The following is a 23,369-nucleotide window of genomic DNA, read 5'->3' on the forward strand; positions in this document are numbered from 1 at the left end:
AGCGTAACTTTACGAAAGAAAGCGCTGTCTCCCGGGGCCACATTGTGGCTGTGTTCTTCGCACTGTACTCATTAAATTGCTGGTCTGATCTTTGCTCACAACATTTGTTGCATTTCTTTCTCTCTTTCATTGCTGCTTCACCTGTCAATTGCTACTGTATACAATGTAATACAAATGCCATCCATTATATAAAGAAGAAGAAAGCCTTACTGTAAATCTATACTGCAGTTCCAGTTTCACAAAAGCAAAAGTTTCAGAAATAATCTGATTGGATAAATTAGACCTCACTGACTGAAGTTTATCAGTCAAGGTTTTCTTTCTAGGAACTGCTCACATAAGAAAAGGAACAGATGATGTGAAGATCACAGATGTATCAACCAAATCTTTTTGGCACACATGATATCTTTACGCTGTCAATCATTCCCTGCTTTTAAGGCCTGCAGCGTTCAGAGTACTGCTGATATTGTATCTTGATTTAAAGTATCTGCGACTGTTGGATTTTTGTCATTTCTTTTAGCTGTTTCTCGTTGTCGTAAGGTGAGACGATTGTGGAACAATGAGCACAACACTTTCATTTAAAAGAAGATTTCACCCACTTCCTCCATCCAGGCTCCTCCAGGTCTGGCAGCTCTACCCGGGGTCAGGGCCCCGTCGGAGGGTCTACGGGATCAGGGCGACAGGGTGGTCCAGGTTCCCAGACAGACGGAGCTCCAGGACAGAGGACCCAGCTCCAACAACAAGCCCAGACATCAGCAGCCAGGTCTGGACAGCCTGGCGTCGCAGTGACCACCGGCCCTCAGCAGCAGCCCCTAGCCCAGGGACAAGGCATGGGCATGGGCATGGGCATGGGACAAGGCCAAGCCAAGCCAGGACAGATGGGTCCAGCCGGTGGACCCATGGGTCAGGCCAGACAGACGGGTCCTGCAGGAGCCATGCCGGCCACAATGGTGAGTACAGAGATGGAAGACTAGTAGCAGAGAGAAATAGAACATGAGCATGTCAACAAGAATTGCAGCATTTGTTTCCATCTTTTAATGATGAAGAGTTGGTATGATAATGATTGAAACTATATTGTCTTTTTGAATTACACCTATATTATTGTTAACATGTTGTTCAATGGCATAGCTGAAAATACATTCAATTCTATTTTCCATCACTGCATGGTATGTGATTGATGTGACATTGTAAGTATAGTATAGAGTATGTACTGGATAAATATATATATATATATATATATATATATATATATATATATATATATATATATATATATATATATATATATATATATATATACACATACCTCCTCTGTTAGTGTTGAGTTGTTGTTGTCTTGCAGGACTAAATGTGCTGTGATTTTGAAATAACAAGCTTGTTATATTTGTTTTCTGGGGCCACAAAGGAAATGTTTCATGATAATGACAAACCTGTCGTTTAATATGTTGTCGTCTTCATGTAACAAACATCTTGATCAGGATGTTGTTGCCTCTTTGTCCAGTCTCCTAATAATAATTCAACATGTTCTAACAACCAATTGCTAGCTAGTCCATCCTTTTTACATTCATTCATCCCTCCAGGCCCCATCCTACTCTTCCTCCCTGTCATTTTCCCTCCATCTCTTCCCTTCACCTCTTCCAAGTTTCCAGGGAGTCTTTACCCGCAGCCCTTGCCTTCCTTCATTCCCCCGTATCCCTCCATGCTCCCAGAGATGAGAGTCCATCTCCTCCCAGTTCAGATGGTTTATTTAACCTTATCTAACACTGTGATTAACACAGAGGCAGCTGCTAACTAAACATAGCTGATTCACTGTCTGCTAGATGCTCAAGGAAATGGAATTCAAAATGTTCGATTTCACCCAGCATTTACTCCATAATCATAAATCCATGCAAAAGTATTTGCTATTAGAGTTTAAAAATGATGATTGTGATGTTTAACACGGATGTTGAAGAGTCTTCCTGAATTAATTCCGTCTCTGGAAAATACATGAACGAGTTTCCAATAAAGTTCGTAAAGTCACTGTCACAATGACCCATAATTATTCACGATGGTTTTCACGGCTGAAAGGCGTTCTTGATTTTCATTTTGCTGCATCGTTGTGCTATCAGTGGGATAAGGGAGTAAAATAATTCACAAGATCTGATATCAAATTATGCAGGAATTTGTCTTGGAAATTATTCTGAAAGCTCTGTTGTGGAGTAGCTATGACAGGAAGCCATAAACTGTAAAGTGTCATTTGATTATTATTCAGTCTGCAAACTCATATGCTAACACTCATATGTTCGGTCCATTGTGTAATTAAAAGCCTTTATGAAGTGGCTGTAAATAATGAAACGCTGTGTGCTGCACGGGGCATAATAATGCACCGCCTCGTCTTTGCTGCAGCTAAACTGAATTCAGTGTCTGTTAAGTCAAGTATATGTATGGAGTGTTTATAAACAGGAGTGGCATAAAGAGCTTCACAGAAAACAGATGACACAAAGTAAGAACATAAAAGCAGGGCCATGTTTCCTGAGTTCAGATTGTACCAACTGGTGTAGCGATGGATATCAGTAAAGGTCTGGTCTGCGTCTTTCCTGGAGCTATTCTCTGTTAGTGCAGCAGCAGCCACTGGAGTGTAGTGCTTAAACGTCGAGGGCAGAGCTGGAAAGAGACAAACGCTTTCAAACTGCTCACAGTGACTCAGCAGATATCAAAATGTCCAAACCAGTCCACTCTGATAAAGAGATGAGGATGGACAATGATGCAGGGAAATGTGGAGCATCTACAGACATATTTAGAATATTAAGTCACACAAAGTATTTATATTTCCTAGTATGAAGATAACTAAGTAAAAGCAGCTGAATAATTCAACAATGCCAATATTATCTTAAAACAGAGACAGACGTTAAACAAAAATGATTAATAATTAATGTATTAATTGAATTGATTGACAACAGACAATATCATCAAATGGAGAAAAAAATTAAACTTTCCTGAGATTTTCTTGGAGGCTGCATATCATTTCTTTTGTATGATCAGTGATTGCTCAATGTCTCATTTCAAGCGTGTAGTGCAATTGTATAGTGGCCTATTTTAACAATAACAAAATTATAATTACAATGATGAAATCTTTTGTTTTGTTTCCCAAAAGATATATTCTCATTTTAAAATAGTCTTTGCCTGGACAGGAAACAAAGCAAAAGTGATCCACTACATTTTCTTAAATCATAAAACTTTGAGCGGACCAAGAAAAGGAAGATAAGTGACAGTTGACTGTGTTGTGGATGTTGACACTCATCATTCATGTCATTCAGGAAGATGTCACAACACAATAGGGCAGCAGCTTTCTCTGTCACCTTCTGTCAGTCTCTCAACCTCTTACTTGTCCCTCTCTTTTCTTCATGTCTTCTGTGTTGTGAATATCCGAGAGCTATTTATCCCCCACTGTCTTAAATTACCATCTGTTTCAATATGAAGAGATACATACAGTACTGAGATGTGTGTGTCCGTAAATGATGATCGGTTACTTCTACTGTTTTATCTTACACTCTGTTTCCCTGACTCTGTAGTCCAAGATGGACGCAACTCCAGTAACAGCTATTGGAGCAAAGGCAGCGCCGGTCATGGCCACAAAAGCCGCCCAGCCCCCACTCACAGGCATAGGTACAGTACAATCATCGCACACAGAGACTCCCAGCACTCTCACATCTTGCCAGCTGCTGCCTACTGTGTCTTTATTATGTAACCGGTGTGTGCTGTCTCATCTAATCTGAGATTAATCTGCAGATAATACCACAGTGGAGGGGTTTCAATTCATGGCAGCAGATCAGCCTGAGTGTGTTAAGTGACTACGTAATGACTTGGTCAGTTAGTGAATTTGGTATTAAGTAGTTGAGTTCATTTGTCCACATGTGACCATAAACAGATTTGATCAACAGATAATTGGCAACAAAAGTGAGAGTTTATAAATTGTTACAATATTTTTTTGAAACAAAGAAGCAAATACAATTGCTGAGATGGCAGCAAACAAAGAATGGGTCTCAAATAATGACTGAAAGCTACAACAGCACATATATTCAGAAAAATCTGGCCACTAAAAAACAGAAACCCATTTAATTCTATAAAGAGCAGACCTAATGAGAAAGCAGGGCTGAATCAGTAGACTGGAGGAAAAATACAACAGGGGCAGCTCATGCAACTCAAGGATGAGACTTCTTTTCTATTGCCCACACTGTTTGATTTACAAGCACATTTTTTGGACAGTGCCGTGAAAAGACTCAGCACTTAGCACCACAGATGTCGTCATAGAACAATAAAGAAATACGCACACTGTCAGATGCCAAATAACATTAGACTTGCACGGATACTGACATCAATTGTCCTCTGAATATATCTCTGTCTTTTCCTTTCCTCATTTCTCCTCTGGCTGACATCTCTCTTTTTCTGTCCAGGCTCCAAGGCAGCTCCCAGGCCAGGAGGTATTGGCAGTGCAGCAGCAGGTCAGCCTGGCATGGAGGGAGACAGCATGTTGTCCAAGATGCTCCCTGGATCTGCCGCTGAGCAGGCCGGCAAACTGGGAGAAGGTACAACGAACAGATCCGAGGAAAAAGAGACACAAAATGAATACAGACACAAAAAGTGACTACAAAGAGACACAAAACGACTACAGAGACAAAACAAGACTACAAAGAGACAAAATAACTATAGAGACAAAACATGACTACAAGGAGACACAAAATGACTACAGAGACAAAAAGACACAAAATGACTACAGGGACAAAATATGACTATAAAAAGACACAAAACGACTATAGAGACAAAACATGACTTCAAAGAGACACAAAACAACTACACAGACAAAACAAGACTACAAAGAGCCAAAATAACTATAGAGACAAAACATGACTACAAGGAGACACAAAATGAATACAGACACAAAACATGACTACAAAAAGACACAAAATGAATACAGACAGAAAATATGACTACAAAAAGACGCAAAACGACTATAGAGCCAAAACATGACTACAAAAAGACACAAAACGACTATAGAGACAAAACATGACCACAAAGAGACACAAAACGACTACAGAGACAAAACATGACTACAAAAAGACACAAAACGACTATAGAGACAAAACTTGACCACAAAGAGACACAAAAAGACTGCAGAAACAAAACATGACTACAAAAAGACACAAAACGACTATAGAGTCCAAACATGACTACAAAGCAGGCATGAAAATCCCTCACCTTTCGGCGAAATTCGCCGTTTTGAAACCAAAATAGGTGACCTACGTGGATCGTGTAGATCCGAAGAGTTTTTGTTTTTGGGAGGAGGGGGGCAACTGTCCGCCGTTTCTGAGATTGGAGTGGGACACGGAAAAAAAACTAAGGTCGTGATCATCTTCGCAATAGAAGATCTTTGACTGTCGAGTCTTGGCCAATCAGCGTTAAGATGTCTACAGCGGCTTCATTCCCCTCCCACCAGTTTTTTAATGGCAAGCTAGTCAGCTTGCTAACACGTTAGCTAACGTTGTTGGAGAGACAGCGAGTGAGATTACTGGCAGCGGAGAGTCCGTGTCAGCGTGTGACGTCAGACAGGAGAGCGGCGACTCAGCGGCGCTGCAGTTCTACCTACCGACACCTGACCACATATAAGGAGAGGACAATGGAGATCCAACTTTTTATTTTAATTAAAAAAACCGAAATGAGTTTCCTCCGTAGGGTGGCCGGGCTACTGTTTATATTTAAGGGTCTAAGATCTACGTGTATTAAAAAGTGTATCCTCTAGTTAATTATAATCTATATAGTTATGCGGTTATAATCACTGTCACACAGAGAGGTGTGCATGAAATTCGCCGTTTTGAAACCAAAATAGGTGACCTACGTGAATCGTGTAGATTCGATGAGAATTTTTTTGTCGGAGGTATTTATATTCAGTGAACTGCGAACAGGTGCGCGTGCCAGAAGGGAGCGCGAGTGCATGGAAATATTAACGCGAAGGACCTTGCATCACCAGTGCAGACCACCATCAGAAGCATCTGGCAGTGCTCAGCAGGCCAAGAAACAGACTGCTGAAGAAGAGAAAAGGGCGAGGCTGAGACATGTGGCAAAACAGCGAAAGCGGGCGATGGAGACACTGGTGGTTCAGGCAAAGAAGAAAAAAAAATCTGGTTCTGAGAGTATTACGAACTGTAAAGTGTTATCTTTGCCAATAAAATGTATTACAATCTGAATTACATTGTATTGGCTGTCAATCATGATGGAAGAGTAGACAAGTTAAGTTACAGCATGTCCACCATCTCTTGTGGGGGTTATGCATTAAGCCATTTGTGGTGCCCTTACCATATTGTGCCTCATTTACTATACATGTTAGACCCAGTAACAGGCTGGCATGAAATGGCTTGCATAATACTTAGTAAGGAGGCCATAATAATTTTTGACTAATGCCTGAAGTTAAGTTTCTCCAGCTCTCCCCAGGTTGGCAAACAAAGCATCTCAAAATGCATCAGATTGATGCTTTAAAATATGGAGCCCCCCCCCCTCTCACCTTTTTCACCCCTGACCCGTTTTCATGCCTGGACAAAGAGACACAAAACGACTACAGAGACTTGTATCTTACAATTTACTGTCCAATAAAAAGTAAAAGCCTCATCATTAAGAATGCAAACAAATTTAAATCTATTTAATCCCTATTTATTTTTCTCTTTCCTCCAGCTATCACCGGTTTCGGCAAGAAGTTCAGCTCCTTATTCTGAGGTGTTAAGATTAAGGTTTGTATTTTCTTCTGTTCTATCTCGCATATAACCCAATAATTCATGAGCAAGTCAGACGGCTCACTGCAGCACTGAAAAGAGACGAGGAAACTGGAAGGTGATTTATTATCTGTTAAACCGATTGTTACGAACTAACATTTTGGATGGACATGACTGTAAATTGCAACATGACTGATTGGCGGGGACATTCAAGTGTGAGGCGGTAATTCTAGTTATCCAATGATCATCTTACAAGAGCTGGAAACTTCTTATTGCTTCAGTGAAAAAGTGCATCCAAACATTAGGAATGAAAATAAATGAGATGCTGCTGGTTCAAAGTCTACTGGGATGTTGACAGATTGTTACAGCGTGTTGTGTTTTGACTCGTGTAGGCAGCAGAGAGTGGGTCGCTTAAAGTGGTTTACTCAGAACAAGCAAGTGTGTTGCTGAAGCAATGTGTCTTTGTCTGAGTGTCTGTGTGTTTTCCTCTCTGTCTGTGCTTCTTATGTTTCTGTCCTCTGGCTTCCCTGGTAAAAATGTAACATTGACAATGACAACTTATTCATACCATGTCTGCATCAAACCGGATGCGTGTTTTTGCAGCCGGTTGTCACCCTGAATACACGGTGCTGTGATGTAGCGGCGTAAAATCAAGGGTACTACTACCAGAGCTGTGGACCTGAATGTTGACTGGGAAATGGTTGCTTTAAGTTTGGATTTTCTTGAGACTGGACTTCCCATAATCATGAAAAAAGAAAAGAAATAAAGCCAGACAGACCTTGCAATGTGTTGAATATTTTATTATTGAGCCTGTGCATTGAAAATGTGTCATGTTATTTAAATGGACTACATTGAGGAATGTGAACCATTTGCAGCTTGACTTGCATTTTGCTTATCAAGACAGTTCTTAATATAAATGGCGAAAGTCTTCTTTAAATTGTGAGTCCCATGTGAAATAACCAACACTTCCTGCTTTATTTATTTATAGGGAGTTTTAACATGCTGTCTTTCTCTAACATGAATACAAAAAATACATATCAACTAAACTGACTGAATGTCTCCATGTATTTGCAGGACTATGTAAATGTTAAATGATCAAGTCACGAGGCCCCGTACCAGAAAAACCTGCGAAGTTCACCCCTGCTTTTGTTTTACTAAAAGAGAGGAGAGAGAGAGAGAGAGAGGGGGGAACAGAGAGAGATATGAGCATACTGGTGAGTACTTTAATTGTCATTTAACATGCAAACACTGTATCTCTTGGTAGGTAATTGTTACTTCTACCACATTTTCTGTCCAGGACCTTTGGCCAGCCAACCTGTTTTCACTAATTAACTCAGCATCAACCAGGGGAACTGATTATTAAGATTAGCTGCTGATGTGGTTGAGCCGCACGATCGGTTGCAACAGAAACATTTGAGCCCAAAATCGACTTCAATAGGCTCGTTCGTTAGAGCTGCGCCTCGCCTGGAATCCAGACGAGAGCAGGCGGCCGCAGCAGGAGGCGTTGACAAGAAACTGTGATCAAGTCGAACAGTTTTCAGCTGCCTTCAAAGTAGACACAGGAAGTCACAGAAAAAATGACTTCCTGTTAGTTCCGAACTTTTGTTTACTTGTAGTTTACAGATCACGTTTGGATTTATTATATGTGTTTGTAAATATATATTTATGTAGAAATGTGTGTGCAGCTGCATCCTTTGGTCTTTTGATGTCTGCCTGTGAAATACATTACTAGTAGTTTAGATGTGTGCAGAGGTGTCAATAGTATTCACATTCATTACTCAAGTAGAAGTATAGATACTAGGGTTTAAAAATACTTCTGTAAAAGTTGAATCAGAATCAGAAACCGTTTATTGCCAGGAATGTTTGCACAAACGAGGAATTTAGTTAGGCGGAAGGTGCATACATTAGACGAGACAAACAACAATCAACGACAGCAACAGTGTAAAAAGTCTAAATCAGATAAGGATAAAGTGCTCAGATAACAGATAACATGGGGAGTCCAGATGCTGGAGGATGTGGTGGAGGGCCATGTTGACAGCATCGTCTACAGACCTGTTGGCCCTGTAGGCGAACTGCAGAGGGTCCAGGAGTGGGTCAGTCAGGGTTTTGAGGTGGGACAGGACCAGGCGCTCCAAGGACTTCATGACCACAGAGGTCAGGGCGACGGGCCTGTAGTCATTGAGTCCTGTGATCCTGGGTTTCTTGGGGACGGGGATGATGGTGGAGGCCTTGAAGCAGGCTGGAACGTGACATGTCTCCAGGGAGGTGTTGAAGATCCCTGTGAACACCGGAGACAGCTGATCAGCACAGTGCTTCAGGGTGGAGGGGGAGACTGAGTCCGGGCCCGCTGCTTTGTAACGAAGTATTTGTACTTCGTTTCTTGACACCTCTGGATGTGTGTTGTATAAATACGATTTTGTATTAACAACCACACAATAAATGTTTTTAGATCAAACATGAGACTAATAGTCAATAATCCAGCGTTAAGTATTCCAACTACACATAAAATAAGGATTTTCTACAACATGTGGTGTTTGCTGTCAGATCTAAGAGCCAATCAGCTCTCTGATGTGGCGACAGCCAGGCGTTTCCCATCATGCACTGGGCCACGCAGTCGTTGGAAAGCAACTGCGGCGGCTGACTCTGAAATCGACGGCGACTTGATCTCGTGAGAGTATCGTTGACCACGTGTGCATGACGTCGGGAGCAAGTCGGACACAAATCTAACCGGCATGCATTGCGCACCGATCGCCGCCGATCGATTCTGCGCAGAACTGGCTCATCTCGAACGAGCCTAATATCACATAAGTGTCATATAGGAGTTGGTCATTTGATGGTTAAAAGTGTAACACTTTTAAATGTGGGTTTGATTAACATGAACAATGGACTTTCTCTGACATGAAGCATCCATGGGTGTTTACTTTCAAGGCACTTCTGTATCATTACGCTTCAAGTGAGAATGTATCGGAGTTTTCAGAATTCTTTTTTTTTTGCAGTTTCCATATTGTAATTACGACTTGGATCTTGACAAATCACAAACTAGAAACTACTGTAACTATGAAATGAAATGAGCACAGCATACCCTTAAAGAGAACACAACTAATTGTGCCTTCTGGTGACCCTTGTTTTGTTTCACCAAGAAGTTCCCCACAAATAACATGCGAAAAGGTGTCCAGTAAATGGAAATCTGGGGCAGGTTCAGTGATGACAAAGTCTCGTACATGTTTTGTCATTTAACTTCATCCCATGTTGGACAGTTATGCAAATAGTCTCCAAAAAATAATGGTCAGTATATCCATATAACTTAATGAATTAACATCTGATCCTGTGGGCCCATTTGGTCACAGTGGATGCAGTCCAATAATGCCCAACTATGTATCAGAGGGTGAATGTTTTCTGTTAAGAAAAACATCTCGTCTGAAATTGGTCTGCTTCCTCTTGCAGCCAACAAGGACTGGAATCCTCTGGATACTTCCTGTCTCAGGCCTGAGCTCACACTGGCAGAGAGAACATGCTGCTCTCTGGCAGGCCGGACCGTAAGTTACTTTTTACTTTGCTCAACTTATCCAATCAGGATCTGTTTTAAACCACACGTAGAACTTTCCCATTCAGTGTCAAACTGTTCCGATAACCATGACTTATTTTCCCATGTATATGCTTTCTTACTTGATACTTCCACTAGGGGGCAACAGAAATGTTCAAATCCTGTATATAATAATGACGCAGGTGGGTTACATTGGAGTTAGTTAAAAACTTCAGCTTTAAGTTTTTCCCATAGACTTCCATACAATCATACATCTTTCTGCAACCGGAGGAGTCGCCCCATGCTGGCCAGTAGCGAGAATGCAAATTTAAGGCACTTCCATGTTGGCGTCACTCGTCAGAACTGGAAGTTGCCGCTCGTCTGGACCTCCAGATGTAGTACACAGTCCTGCCAATAGGGTCACTCTGTTCCACTGATCAACAGATGACAGCAGCAGTGCGATAACATGTGCTGCAAATGCGCCAACAAATGCAGAGAAGAAGACTTTAAGCTAGTAAACAAGAATTAAACAGTTCTTAATAGACTGTAACACTCCTTGCAAAGAAAACCAAATGTATTCAACACATTAGTTCAATACACACAATGCACTGAATGTAACTATATATTTAGCTTGTTGACAAGAAAATTGCACAGGAGACATTTAAAAAAAGAAAAACAGAGCAACATTAATCTAACCGCACAAAAGCACAGTGTTAATTTACTTATCACTTTGACTTCGGGACATTTGTACATTTGTATTTCTTCCTCTAAATTATCTCAACTTTCGTCATGAGACGAGCTGCCTGTGCTGTGTGCTCCTCCTGCTCAGCCTGCAGCCAGTTTTGTCACTGCTTTTGTGTTTTTGCATCTGTTGTATTGTTGCCTGCTCCGGAAAAATCACTGGCATCTGGATTCTGTCAGTTTAAAAGCCCGCAGTCAGCCTGGCCAGAAATAAATCAGCAAAAGTCATTATTGTTCCAAGAGCATGCCCGTGATTCTTGAACCAACCGCTGTCTGATTGTATCCTATTAGAGTGAATTGACAATAAAACATTAAACAGAGAGGATCAGAATCAGACTTGTAGCTCATTTGGTCTCTTGATGAACCGCAGGATCAAAGTGAAACGCTTAGAAATGAAACTCAAGTGTTCTGAGTGTCTTTAATCACCTCTAAATGTGAGACACTGAGCCTCACCAACTAAGACGTCTGTCAGACCGTCTGATTTGTTTCCTTTTTGTTCTTACTGTGATGTTGTTGCACACTTGTTTTGTTTTTCTAATCTAAAAATACAAGGTATACTTGAAGGGTTTATTTATCTTCACTTTGATACCGACAGAAGTCTGTGACGAACACCTTAAGACGTCACAACCGAAATATAAACCAGTGAGACCAAATCATCCTGAAAAGACAGCCGCAGAAGTGTGTTCCAAACTATTGTCATAGTTTCAATTATTCAATTGCAACATTAGTTCGCTCACGTTCTTGGTGATCTTCAATTGGTCATCGTGTAAAATTGCCAAGAGCGGATTTAAATACAATATTTTGACAGTGAATGTCTTACAAACACGTTCAACGTAAACCTGCATTAGCAAATACAAAACATATTGCTAATTAGTTATTTGTTAGAAATGTATCATGTCAGGACAAAACCCTTGAGATATATTAATGATATGTATACATAAGGTAAAATATTCCAATCAGAAGGAGCCTGACACATAAACACTTTTTTACCAACTTATTTTGCTAGAAAGGGGGCTAAAAGAGGATCTGATCAAGGCATCTTAGTTTGGCATACGAGGAGCAAAAAATAGCCTCAGATGCATTTAAAAAGAAATACTAATGAATTTGCCTTTTCATGGTATGACTCGGGTGTAGATGTGTTTTATGTGAGTTGGGACAGAGAAAATAGAAGCAGCAATAGGAAAGTCTTTTCCATGCTATTTATTTATTTTGATTGGAAGTACAGTCTTTTGTCTTGGGGCAGTGGGTTTTGAAGCGTTTGATGCATCACAGGCACTGATGTTGCTTTCAGAGGGTGCACAGTGTTGCATATGGGCCACTACAGATTACAGACTGAGCCGGGACTCGCGTGTTTCTGTGGCTGACTAACTTCCTCATGTGACTCTCTCCCCTCCTACACTCTTTCACTGCTGTCAAACATCACTGCTTTTTGTTTTGTCTCTTCTTTTGCTCCCGCTTTCTCACTTATGTGACATCTTTCCTCGCTCTCCCCGTCAGGCTTCTCACTTTCTCCTTTGCTTTCTCCCTCAGCATGTCTCGTCTGGTTTCTCCCATCACTGTAAAGTTATCCCCCTGAAGTATCTGGACATATTACACATTACACCCCCAAAGGTGATAGTTAAAGGGGGTAAATATGTTGATATAGCCTCCACTCCTCCGGGGAAACTTTCCATGAGGTTTTAGAACAGGGGTGTCAAACTCATTCTAGTGAAGGGGCCACATGCTGCCCATTTTTATCCGTGTGGGCCGGGCCAGAAAAATCACAGCGTGTTATGATCAATTATTTTTCCTTATTTCCAATTGTTTTATTTATTTTTATGTATTAGTTGTATTTCTTATAATTTTGCACTTTACAGTGTCTGTTTGCTCTACCTTCCTGTCACTTTATGCAGTACTACTGCAAACAGAACAACACACACACAAAAAATTAAAATAATGATTTTTGTTCTCTGATCCCTGTCGCTATATTGTGCACATTCTCTAATAAAGTATATTTAAAAAATAAAAAATCACAGCATAATAACGCATACATAATGACAATATTTCTCTATGTTTAAATCATTGGTGAAGGTTTTTGGATGATATACACCCTATTGTAAGGTATTTCTACAATAAACTAGAAACATAAAGACCAGAAATTCAGACATCAGCCCACTGTTTACCTGCCTGGGCTCTCCTCTGCAGATTCCCTCACAGTTGAGCAATATGCCCAGTAATGTCAGTGCTCTAATCAATTGTGACTCTGGGTCAATGGATAGGGTGCCCATTTTTCAATCAGTGGATCAGAGGTTCGAGCCCTGTGGGCCGGACTGGACCCCCTGGTGGGCCGAATCCGGCCCGCGGGCCGCATGTTTGACACCCCTGTTTTAGAATATGGCTGCAGGGATTGAGTCGCAAGACAATTATAGAAGTCGGCCATTGATGTTGGCCTGGCTCACAGTCCGCCTTCCAGTTCAGCTCGAAGGTGTTAGACGTGGTTGAGGTCAGGGCTCTGTGAAAATCAGTCAACTTCCTTCAAATCAACTGGGAAAACTGGACCACAATTTGCACATAGGGAAATAGTCAAGATGAAACCGAAAAGGGCCTTCCCCCGAACTGTTGCCACAACATTAGAATACTGATTAAAATATATTACATGCTGTAGCTTTAAAAAATAAAATAAATCCGTTAAATCTGCAGGGCCAAACCGTGAGAAGCCACATCAGACCAAAATGTGTCCATACTACGTGTCCTTAAGACAGTGATTCTTAACCATAGGGCCGTGGCCCCCCATCGGGCCACGAGCGCCACCTAGAGGGCCGCCAAAAACCCTCCGTTTTTCATCTGTGGGCCGCAGGACCGCATAGGTAATCAATTGAAGACACCAGAGATATTACTGTTATCCACGAGACGCTCAGTTACAATATAGCTTCCCACCACTTGGTGGCGGTAATGCATCAGTCAGTTGTGTAACAGGCTTTAATATGCAGAAAAAGAAACTCAACCAGCAGCTAGCTAGCTAGCCTGTAGCGAAGGTTATAGAGAAGTATTTAAATCGAAAACATGAAGACGAAAGTGCTGCTGAAGCCCCCCCCCAAACGTCCAAATGTGTGTGCAAGTATGATCCTGACTTCACGAAGTAGGGCTTTGTGAACGCAGGTAACGAGGCGGAGTCCTGAGCCTGTGTGGAGTGTAGGCTAACGCTAACCTCGCTAGCTAACGCAGCACTGAAGGCTTCACAGCTAAAGCGGTATCTAGAGACCAAACATCCAACGCTCGTGGGAAAGCCGGTGGGATTTTTCAAGTGAAAGGACAATGGGCTCCAGATGCAGAAAAGCTCTGTCGTGTCACTGACTGGCAACTCCAAATGTGCTGTGAAAGCCAGCTGTCACAGATATGAAGATCAACTTCTGGTTCTGCAAACATGAAGACTGCTGAAGCATATCATTCACATCATAAGGCTATATTTTAAATTATAATTTGCACTTTATTAAAAAGCTATTTACAGTTTATTTAATTTTAAAATTAGTATTTGGAATTGTGTGCACACTTGTCTGTACACTAATAGTTGCCCAATAATTGTGCACACACACACATATTCTCCTAAGAAAGTAAAAACCTCACTTTTACTGTCTTAAATATTAAGGTTTATTAACATTTTGGATTAACCGAGAACACTATAGTTGTTCAATAATACAATTAATCCTAATAATTGTGCAGTGTATTTATTTTATTACCACATTATTTATCAAATTTCAATTTTTTTCTCAGTTTTTTTTAGTGTCCCTTGTTTTTGTTGAAAAATCGAATAATTAGTTATTTGTGTGTTAATACGCCTGACTGGAGCCTTTAAATAAATTAGTTATTAGATTGATTTGTCCGATGACTTGTTGTATGTGCAGGTTTACATACACATGATCAATAAATGTCTTTGTGATGATCACATTGCATCATGTCATTTATTTGACAAGGTTTTTGCTTGTTAAACTGTAGGTAGATTTGATTTAGTTATTGAATACAAATCAAACCAATAGTGAGATCAATTAGTTAATAAACCAGTACAGTGTTGATATTTGAATGGGCCCCGGGGCACTTTGTACTTGAAAAGTTGGGCCCCGAGGTCAAAAAGGTTAATAACCCCTGCTTTAAGCCATGTTGTGGCTTCAGTGAGTCAACTACCTGTTTGTTGTGTACCAACCCTTTGGGGGCCCGTGTTCACTGGAACAGGCGAAGTCTGCTGCTGGGCACCTGCAAATATACAGCATGTTTGGAGCAGTTCACCTGAGTCAGGCACAGTGGGAGAGAAAACCCAAAGGCAGGGATTTCAAAAAGATGCATACAGTGAATAATCATGTGGTTCATGGAGAAGGCGAAGACAACCTGTAAATGGGATTAAAGACTCCAAAAGCTTCAAAGGTCCGGTAACCTTATTTGGCAACGAATTAAAAGATGGTCTGTCTTTTATGGTTAGAGCATGTGGAAAGAAGAATTGATTTTGCGTTTGTGCTAATGAATTCATAAGGTTCTGTTAACTTATTAAGATATTTTGAATTTGTTGTGTATGTTGTAGGTTTTTTGTGTGTAGAGTTTTGGCAAAGAGAGCCCTAGTTTTTTTAATTCTGCAAAAAAACTCTTGAGCTGGATGACTGAGACTTTCATGTACAGTATACTGTAGATCAGCAGCATTTCCTCAACGTATCCACCATCTAGTGGCCAACTTAATTTTCACTGCATGACAGCTCTATACAGCAAATAGCCTTCATTTGAATAGAGAGGCTCCCTGTGTTATTAGAAAATGACCCCAAACCAAATTCCTTGACCACATATGACTCACGAGCAGCTTTGAAATATAAGACAACTGGTCAGAATTAGACTGTGAGCATAGCATCATTGATTTATACTAATGTGTGCCCTCCCCTGTCCTGCCCCGTCTATTTTGTTATATAGCCTGTGTTGCCAATAGTTGAATAGGTCGACGCAGTAACCATGCAGTGCATCCATACATTGTTCATTTATTGAGGCCCTGAATTACAACAGATATTTTTTATTCAATAAAAGTTGACCCTTCATATGGGAAGGACAGCAATTTATATGTGCTAAACCATTTTTGCTATGGTGTTCATATATGATAAATCATCAAGTGATGTATCACAGGGTATGGAAAACAAGGTGAACAACAGTTATAGGTGGTTATTTATATCTGAATAAACTATTGTTACTGTCATCTACAAATATCTTTATGAACATATCAAACATACAGAACCCATATCAAAGGCTTGGGTTCAATAGTTGTGACTAAATTACCTCTCTGTTTATTTCACAGATCATGTCGAGCCAACCTCCATCTTTAGAAGGACTATACTGTATCCAGCGTGCAGCCAAAGAATTAGTCTCCACCCAACGACCGTGGAGTCCGAGAACCGACCTGTAGCAGTTAAACACAGCTCCGTCCCTTCACTATAAAAGAGCTACTTGCTGCCAAAAATGACAGCAAAATTCAAAAAAAAATTGTGTTTTTTGCTGCTCTTCCTCCATGCCAATAGAGGGAGCTCTACTTACAACACCAGAGATCCACTCAGCTGTAACAGACCAGTAGAACCAGTGGAACCAGTGCAGTGGTCCTACATGTGGATTCAAAACAGCAGCTTCGCTGGGGAGAAAAAATAATGGGTGGACGACTTCACCGTTTATAGGAAAGCCACTTCTTCCTGTTTTGCAGGAAATGGTACCTTCACCACAGGCATGGAGGCATGCTAGGATCCTTGATTTCGCAGTCCTGTGCTCAAGCTAGGAATAACAGCAACAAACCAGCCTCTCTCCTCTTCTCTATCTCTTCTCAAAGTAAAAAATGAGTGGGGGGAAAAAAGGAATAAAACTTACTTTGGTACTGCAGGTTTTTCTGGTACTAAAGGCCTCTTGTTACGTCACCTGTTGTGATGAAGTTAATGGAAATGTCACGTTGAATGAATACGACAATGCTAGCGACGTAGCCGCCACACAGAGAACCAGTGTGTCGGCTCGCGTCTCTTTCCACGGTTTGTTTCTATCTACATTCCAGATTGGAACTGTTAGAACCTTTCGCTCCCTCGGTTCCTCACCTCTCTGCATTTCTTGAATGCTGATTCTTCTTTCTTTCAATCCCCACCCAACAATCCTCAACTTGCCATGTCTTTAAAGAAGTATATAGTGAATTAAGAAGAAAAAAAGTAGGAATTTGGAATGCATGAAACTTTATATCCAAGACCTTGCACTGTTCATCATTACTTAACAGAGGCCATAAAGACACTGGCAAACACATCTTAGCTAGACGACGTAAACAATAACAAACAAGAGAGATTTCCGGAGCAACAAACAGGAATCGTGCCACGGGAATAAGAGGAGCCTTTTGTTTGTTTTTTAAGGGAAGAAAGAAAGAAAAAAACCATATGTGGTTTAGTCGGGTCGTTTTTCTGCCATTGAAAGCCATTAAGACAACATTTACCTGCAGTGCTTGTGGTGATGGGGTTTCTCCAACTACTCCACAACATTTGGCTCTCAGATATTTCTCATGTTGTTGGTGGTAATCATTGTGTTCTCTTTTGATTTGTTCTAATTGTGTTTTCTTATCTGCCTGGTTTTATGTTGCAGGTTACCAATATCGCCTTAATCATTCTTAAATACTTATTATTTTGAAGTTAAACTGGCATATTTTTAATTACACCATGTGAACACATATTTTCATCACACCCTTTTTTATGTAGTGATATTAACCAGAACAGTGATATTTATTTATATTTTTTAAATCAACTTTGTTTTTGATAATTGTTTGTGACATTTTTCATTTATTTATGCTTTGTAATATTTTGTTATCTTCATCAAGCCCCCTGTCAATTTTCTGACTTGTATTTATTATTAAGACTTATAAAAGCAATAGAGTAAGTGGTAAGAAAGTAGAAAGCACAATATTGTGTCATTTTAAAAGTTGGTGGAATAGAAACGCGTTGCCTCCATCTGTCTTACTCACTGATGTACCACTTAAGTCTGACTTAAAAGTACCACCGAAGGTACTCCAACATTGTACTACTGCTGGACTAATACATCAGAGAGCAGGTGCTCACCTACAAACAAGAGTTTGGTATCGCCCAGATCTTCTCCTCCACCCAACAGGGAGACGTCATGTCTTCAGTCAGCCGGTCAGAGGGCCGGAGTGATGCGCTGCTTGTAATAGCAAACTGGAGTCTGACCTGAAAGCACTGCAGGGCAGCAGAGAGGCACTGAAACGCAGACCGGTCACACATCGCGGCCCAACTGGACTAGTCGTCGTCACCTGCGGGGGTTTGGGTTCCGATGGGATCCTTCTGACCCTCTGAGATCGATGTTCATCGATACGCACGTATCAGCATGTGTCTTCACTCTGTCAAATGTGCACAGTACACGTGAAAGCACACTCGTAAATGGTGTCAAAAAGAAAGGAAAAAAAAAAGAGTCAGCACTCGTGTGACTGGGGAACCAAAAATAACACACTTGGTTGTGTCACAAAGTCACCCGCCTTTTTTTAAACTCTTCATTTTCTATCGTGGTGGCGTCCAGACTTGTAACCCAACCCCCGAAAACCTCTCTCTCTCAGACTGTCAGTTGTCTTGGAAACTTCTCAGGTCAGTGGTCTCCCTGCTGTTGCTCCTGCAGTGCATTGTGGGATCTGCGGTTCGGTACTTAAAATATACTCTGTCGGGCCAAACATTGCGAGGCCTTCAGCAAAACCAACGAACCAACCAACTTCTGCTGTATATTGTCTGTGTGAACGCTCGCTGGGGACCTTCGCATGCTGCCCGGCGCAGAAAACCTCAAAGTCACCTCTATATTGTTCTGTTCCTAATGTTTGTATGTATGTGTGTGGGGGTCTGTATGCGTGTATTTAACAACCATCATCCAACGTGGAAAAGAAAAGAAAATGAGACAAACACGAGTTCAACCACAACCAATATGGTGGACAGAAGAGACAACCTCTCATCTCCAGTCCTTCTATGCAATGAATCATATTTGGAAGAAAAAAAACAAACAGAAACAAGAAGAGGAGAAGGGAAGTGAATACACAAATGGGAAAAGTCACACGATCATTATTTATCACACCTGATTCATAATCAGCTTCTTGATATATGTCAAGAATGCATTGGCATCCTTCATAGATCAAGATAAGGAGATTATGTGAATGTGTTTATGTATAATATAGGTCACCGGTAAGTTAGGAAATAACAACAAGGGTCTTTGTATTACTTGTGTTAACCTGGTACCTGCTTCATGGCCCCCTCCCCGAATCTCTGTGAATCTCTGCCAAAAGGCGTTTCTCTCTAAAGATGTGTTCATGACAGCTGGTCCTTAGAGCTGAGAGGACGAGTATGGAGACGGCGGTTTTGCAGTCACAGATGCGCCACTGTTTTCAATCAAAACGTTTTATGGAGTAGAGTTTCTTTATTTGTCATAAAATACAACTCTTCACCTTAACAAGAAAATGCACTTGTCAAATCAGTCATTTCCATTCAAAATAGTCTGTTTGAAAGGAAGACTGCATTAAAGGAATCAGAAATGTGAATGAGCAAAAGTAAAAAGTTTCACAAAAAACGCCTCACGGTTAAACAATAATCTCTTTGCTGGGTATAAGAGCACTGCGATAAGAGAAGTATTTCCCAGAAATAACAAGGAAATAAAATGCATTTTAAATAGCAGTTGTCCAGAAAATAAATGAAACTGAAAAGTTGTCCAGAGATTTATATAGAAAATAAAGATTTATATGAATATAGACTAAATACAACATATATATATATATATAAAGATTTCGAAAAAAAAGAATAACAAATTAAGAATATATTCCATAACATGGGTCGTGTCTGCTCAGGGGTGAAGAAGAAAAGCTCCTCTTTATTTTGTTTTACTGTTTTGTACAACCAAAAGTCCTGGTCATCGGCATTATCTGACTAAAAATACTGCTGGAGGCTACTAGTGAAGTACTATTTAAGGCATTCCGAAATGACATAGTGTGTGTGCGTGTGCATGTGCGTGTGCGTGTGTGTGTGTTTAAAGGTACACTGCCACAACACACTTAAGATTTAAAAGCTAAATACACTGTGGAAGGTACATTTCTGGGGGGGAAAGTTATCTGCGTATTTTTTTGTATTTATTTGAGTTGCAGTACGATGTGAAAATGTTATTATATAGAATTTATTTATGAAATTACAGAATTAAAAAGATGTGCTTCATGCAGTTTAGAAACATCCCTTAACTCCTTTACAACTACATTTTAATTTAAATCACTGAAACTGTTAAAGAAGTCAGTATATATATTTTTTGTGAAACATTTATGAGATGATTTATCTATGTCAGAATTTATTTTATCATACTGAGAGCGGATAGAGAGCTAGCTGGGAGCAAAGAAAGAGATATTTAGGTTTAAAATCTATACACACAACAAGCAGCACTGAGCCTTGAGACCACTTCCCAGGACCACTGCCACCAGACCAGTGACTTCCCCACGGAAGCTTCAAATTTGTGTCAAAGCCGAACAAATAATATGAGCGTTTAAAGTTACCCAAATTAATACCAACTTCCTCTATTGTCTGTCGTATGTTTTTGGAAGTTTGTAAAGAAATAAAGTGTTCAATAAAATGTTCCTCAATCACTTTTGCCTCAGGAAAGCACACACTAAATGCAGCATCGCAACTGAGATGTTCACTAGACATTAGACAATTAATAGGTGCATTTACGCAGGCGCAATAAATCAGATTTTTTTTAACACTTTACGACACGGATGTGACCGTGGGCTTGAGTAACAAGATCTGTGTCAAAAATGTGTCAAAAATGTTTCTGCCCCTGTGTGAATACAGCCACTAAAGGTGACTTAAATATGCATTGCAGCAAGGGCTTTTATACTACTACACTGGTCACTGAAGAAAGCCATCCTTTTACTGCCCTCTAGCCAGTCGTGGTCTCTGTCTATACTTTGCATGGTGTCTGTCTATATCCAGGAGTGCAAGCTCAGACCACAGCAATCACCAGTGGGCAACATCACCAAGCTGCAGGCTGGTTTTTCAGAGGTGTTTGAAGCACAAATGTAGACAATAAAAAAAAAAAGTTAGTTGATTCGTGTTCCAAAATCAAAATGTCAGCAAATTTGAATTGAGATCTGCTCAGGAACAGCTTCTTTAATAAGCCCCCGTCTGAGAAAAATGGAAAAAGTAGTTTGTGAGTGCAAAATGTTTTTCTAACTCTAAGGAGCTGAAATTCATGTTTTGGAGGAGAACTCTTGTGTTTATAAGTTTGTAACTGAACATTACAGGATCAGGTTTCCAGACATGCAGCCAAGAGAGGTTTCTTCCACCAGATCTGTGTTTAAAAAAAGTCAAATTTTCAGAACTCTTGACGTGTCTTTCAATCCGACATCAAGAGCCTCAGAAATAAGGTTGCATTTACACGTCGCACAGTCAGAAATTCCGATTAATTTTTTTTTACCCTTTGTGGCACTAATCTGGTATCTGCATTCTGTGTTTTTCCCGCCTAAACAGCCATGAAAAGGAGAAACGACAAACCTGTAGCGCCACAAAGAGTTGAAAAGAGTCGACGGAATTCAAATGCAGCTCGTAATGCTTTTGGGAAAGCCGGACTGTGTGTGTTTGTGTGTTCTTAACCAAAAAGGTAGCATCAACTGATTGTACAGTACGTAGTGTAGAAACTGTCACCACTGCTCTTGCTGTCAGTCGGCGTATAGCAGGACCGGAGAAAGATTATAAAATACACAAAAATATATTATAAATATATAAAAAAAGTAAATGTTTCATCGGGGAGAGGTTGTAAAAAAAAATAAGAAAAAGGAGAGAATGTTGAAACGAAAAGAAAAAGTCCATCTTTCACTGTAAAACCATCAGGGAGCGTTTATTCATCCTTCACCTGTAATGAATCTGTAAAAATTACAAGTGCATGACCTGAACACCTCCCCAATCCCTTGACCTTTTGAACCTCCTCGACCTTTGACCTCCCGCCAGTGTAAATACCAGATAAGAACCAGATTCTGCTTTGAACAAACAACAACATGTAAATGAAGGACATGTTCTTTACAACATGTAAATCTCAAACATGCTAACTCACTACAACACACACACACACATATACACACACACACATAAACACACACACACACACACACACACACGGGCACAAGAGAGGCCTTTGCACACCACACACAGCGACACAAGCTGGAGCGTATGCAAGTCCAAACCTCCCTGCCCCAACGTGTGCATAAAAACTGCAAAACCTACATAACAAACCAGAGCATTTGTTGATTTGAATAACAACTGACACAATTGTTTACGTATGTGGCTGGCTTGTGCGGACTGTTTAAGACTCATTAAAAAAATATATTATTGTATTCGGATATGAAAAAAAATAGATAAAAACATATTGGTCTGTGTAGAGTTTCTATACATGTTGTGTTTGTAAAATGAGATGACATAAAAAAAAAGGAAAAAAAGAGGGGGGGAAATATTCTGGCATCCATGTAATTTTTGGGGAGACTGAGATGAAGAGGGTGAGCTAGCGAATTGGACAATGGAGATGTGTAAAAAGAAAAAAAGATATCATATGATAACCCAAGTGAATGAAAAAACAGGGTGAAAACAAAATACAGAAAAAGGTGGAGAGCCTAAAAATGATTACAAAGTGTTCCATTCACTGTTGTAAGTGCAATGAGCTCAACTTCCTGTTCCCCCATTGTAAAACCTTGTGTATGTTTCCGTGTATTCCTCCTGTAAATGGGTGTAGTAGACCTGGTGCATCATGCCATGTAATGTGATGAATGACAAATTATGACCTTACAATACATTTCAATCAGGAAAATAAAGAAAAGACATATAAAGAAAAAGAAAAAAAACTTGTGTCCACTCTTATTTTAGTTTTGGACTATCGTTTGCATGTGTGTCATGTTACAAAAATACTCAATTATTCCTTACTTCTAGAACTACGTATCTCAAGTCAAATTCTTTGTACTTATCAGTCAAATTAAATCTGTTTATTTATATTGCCCAGTTAGATTTGACTTTATAGGCTTTACAACGTGAGCATTAGATACTTTCTAACCTTTGTCCCTAAATCTTTATGAAACCATGCACTGTTGTTAAATACAAAAGAAAGCTATTTTATCATTAATATTCTACTCATGTGGGTTTTTTTTCTTAATATATATATATGTAGACATATTTATTTATTTTTTACAGCTGTCTAACTGAAGACGTCCACAGTGAAAACTGGTTGATCATGTGATAGTCTGTGTTTTGACAGAGTTGTGCCAACATTCTTCTTAGTATTCATTTTATTCTAAAAAATAGAAAAAAAGGAGACGCGGTTATAAATTGAAATTAGGATTT

At 40.1% G+C, this 23,369-nt stretch overlaps 1 protein-coding gene across 1 annotated transcript in view; it reads left to right on the forward strand.

Moving 5' to 3' along the window:
• Nucleotides 1-6,740, forward strand: part of bsna (bassoon presynaptic cytomatrix protein a) — a gene marked incomplete at both ends in the record, with an annotated part of 122,788 nt that extends 116,048 nt beyond the window's left edge. Inside the window, 4 exons of the mRNA XM_079225557.1 lie at nucleotides 610-947; nucleotides 3,549-3,642; nucleotides 4,431-4,562; nucleotides 6,700-6,740. Coding sequence (XP_079081683.1) covers nucleotides 610-947; nucleotides 3,549-3,642; nucleotides 4,431-4,562; nucleotides 6,700-6,740 — 605 coding nt within the window. The remainder of the gene's footprint in view (nucleotides 1-609; nucleotides 948-3,548; nucleotides 3,643-4,430; nucleotides 4,563-6,699) is intronic.
• Nucleotides 6,741-23,369: the final 16,629 nt, after the last annotated feature.

This window comes from Taurulus bubalis (genome assembly GCF_910589615.1).
Source record: "Taurulus bubalis genome assembly, chromosome: 11".
Taxonomy (NCBI): Eukaryota; Metazoa; Chordata; class Actinopteri; order Perciformes; family Cottidae; genus Taurulus; species Taurulus bubalis.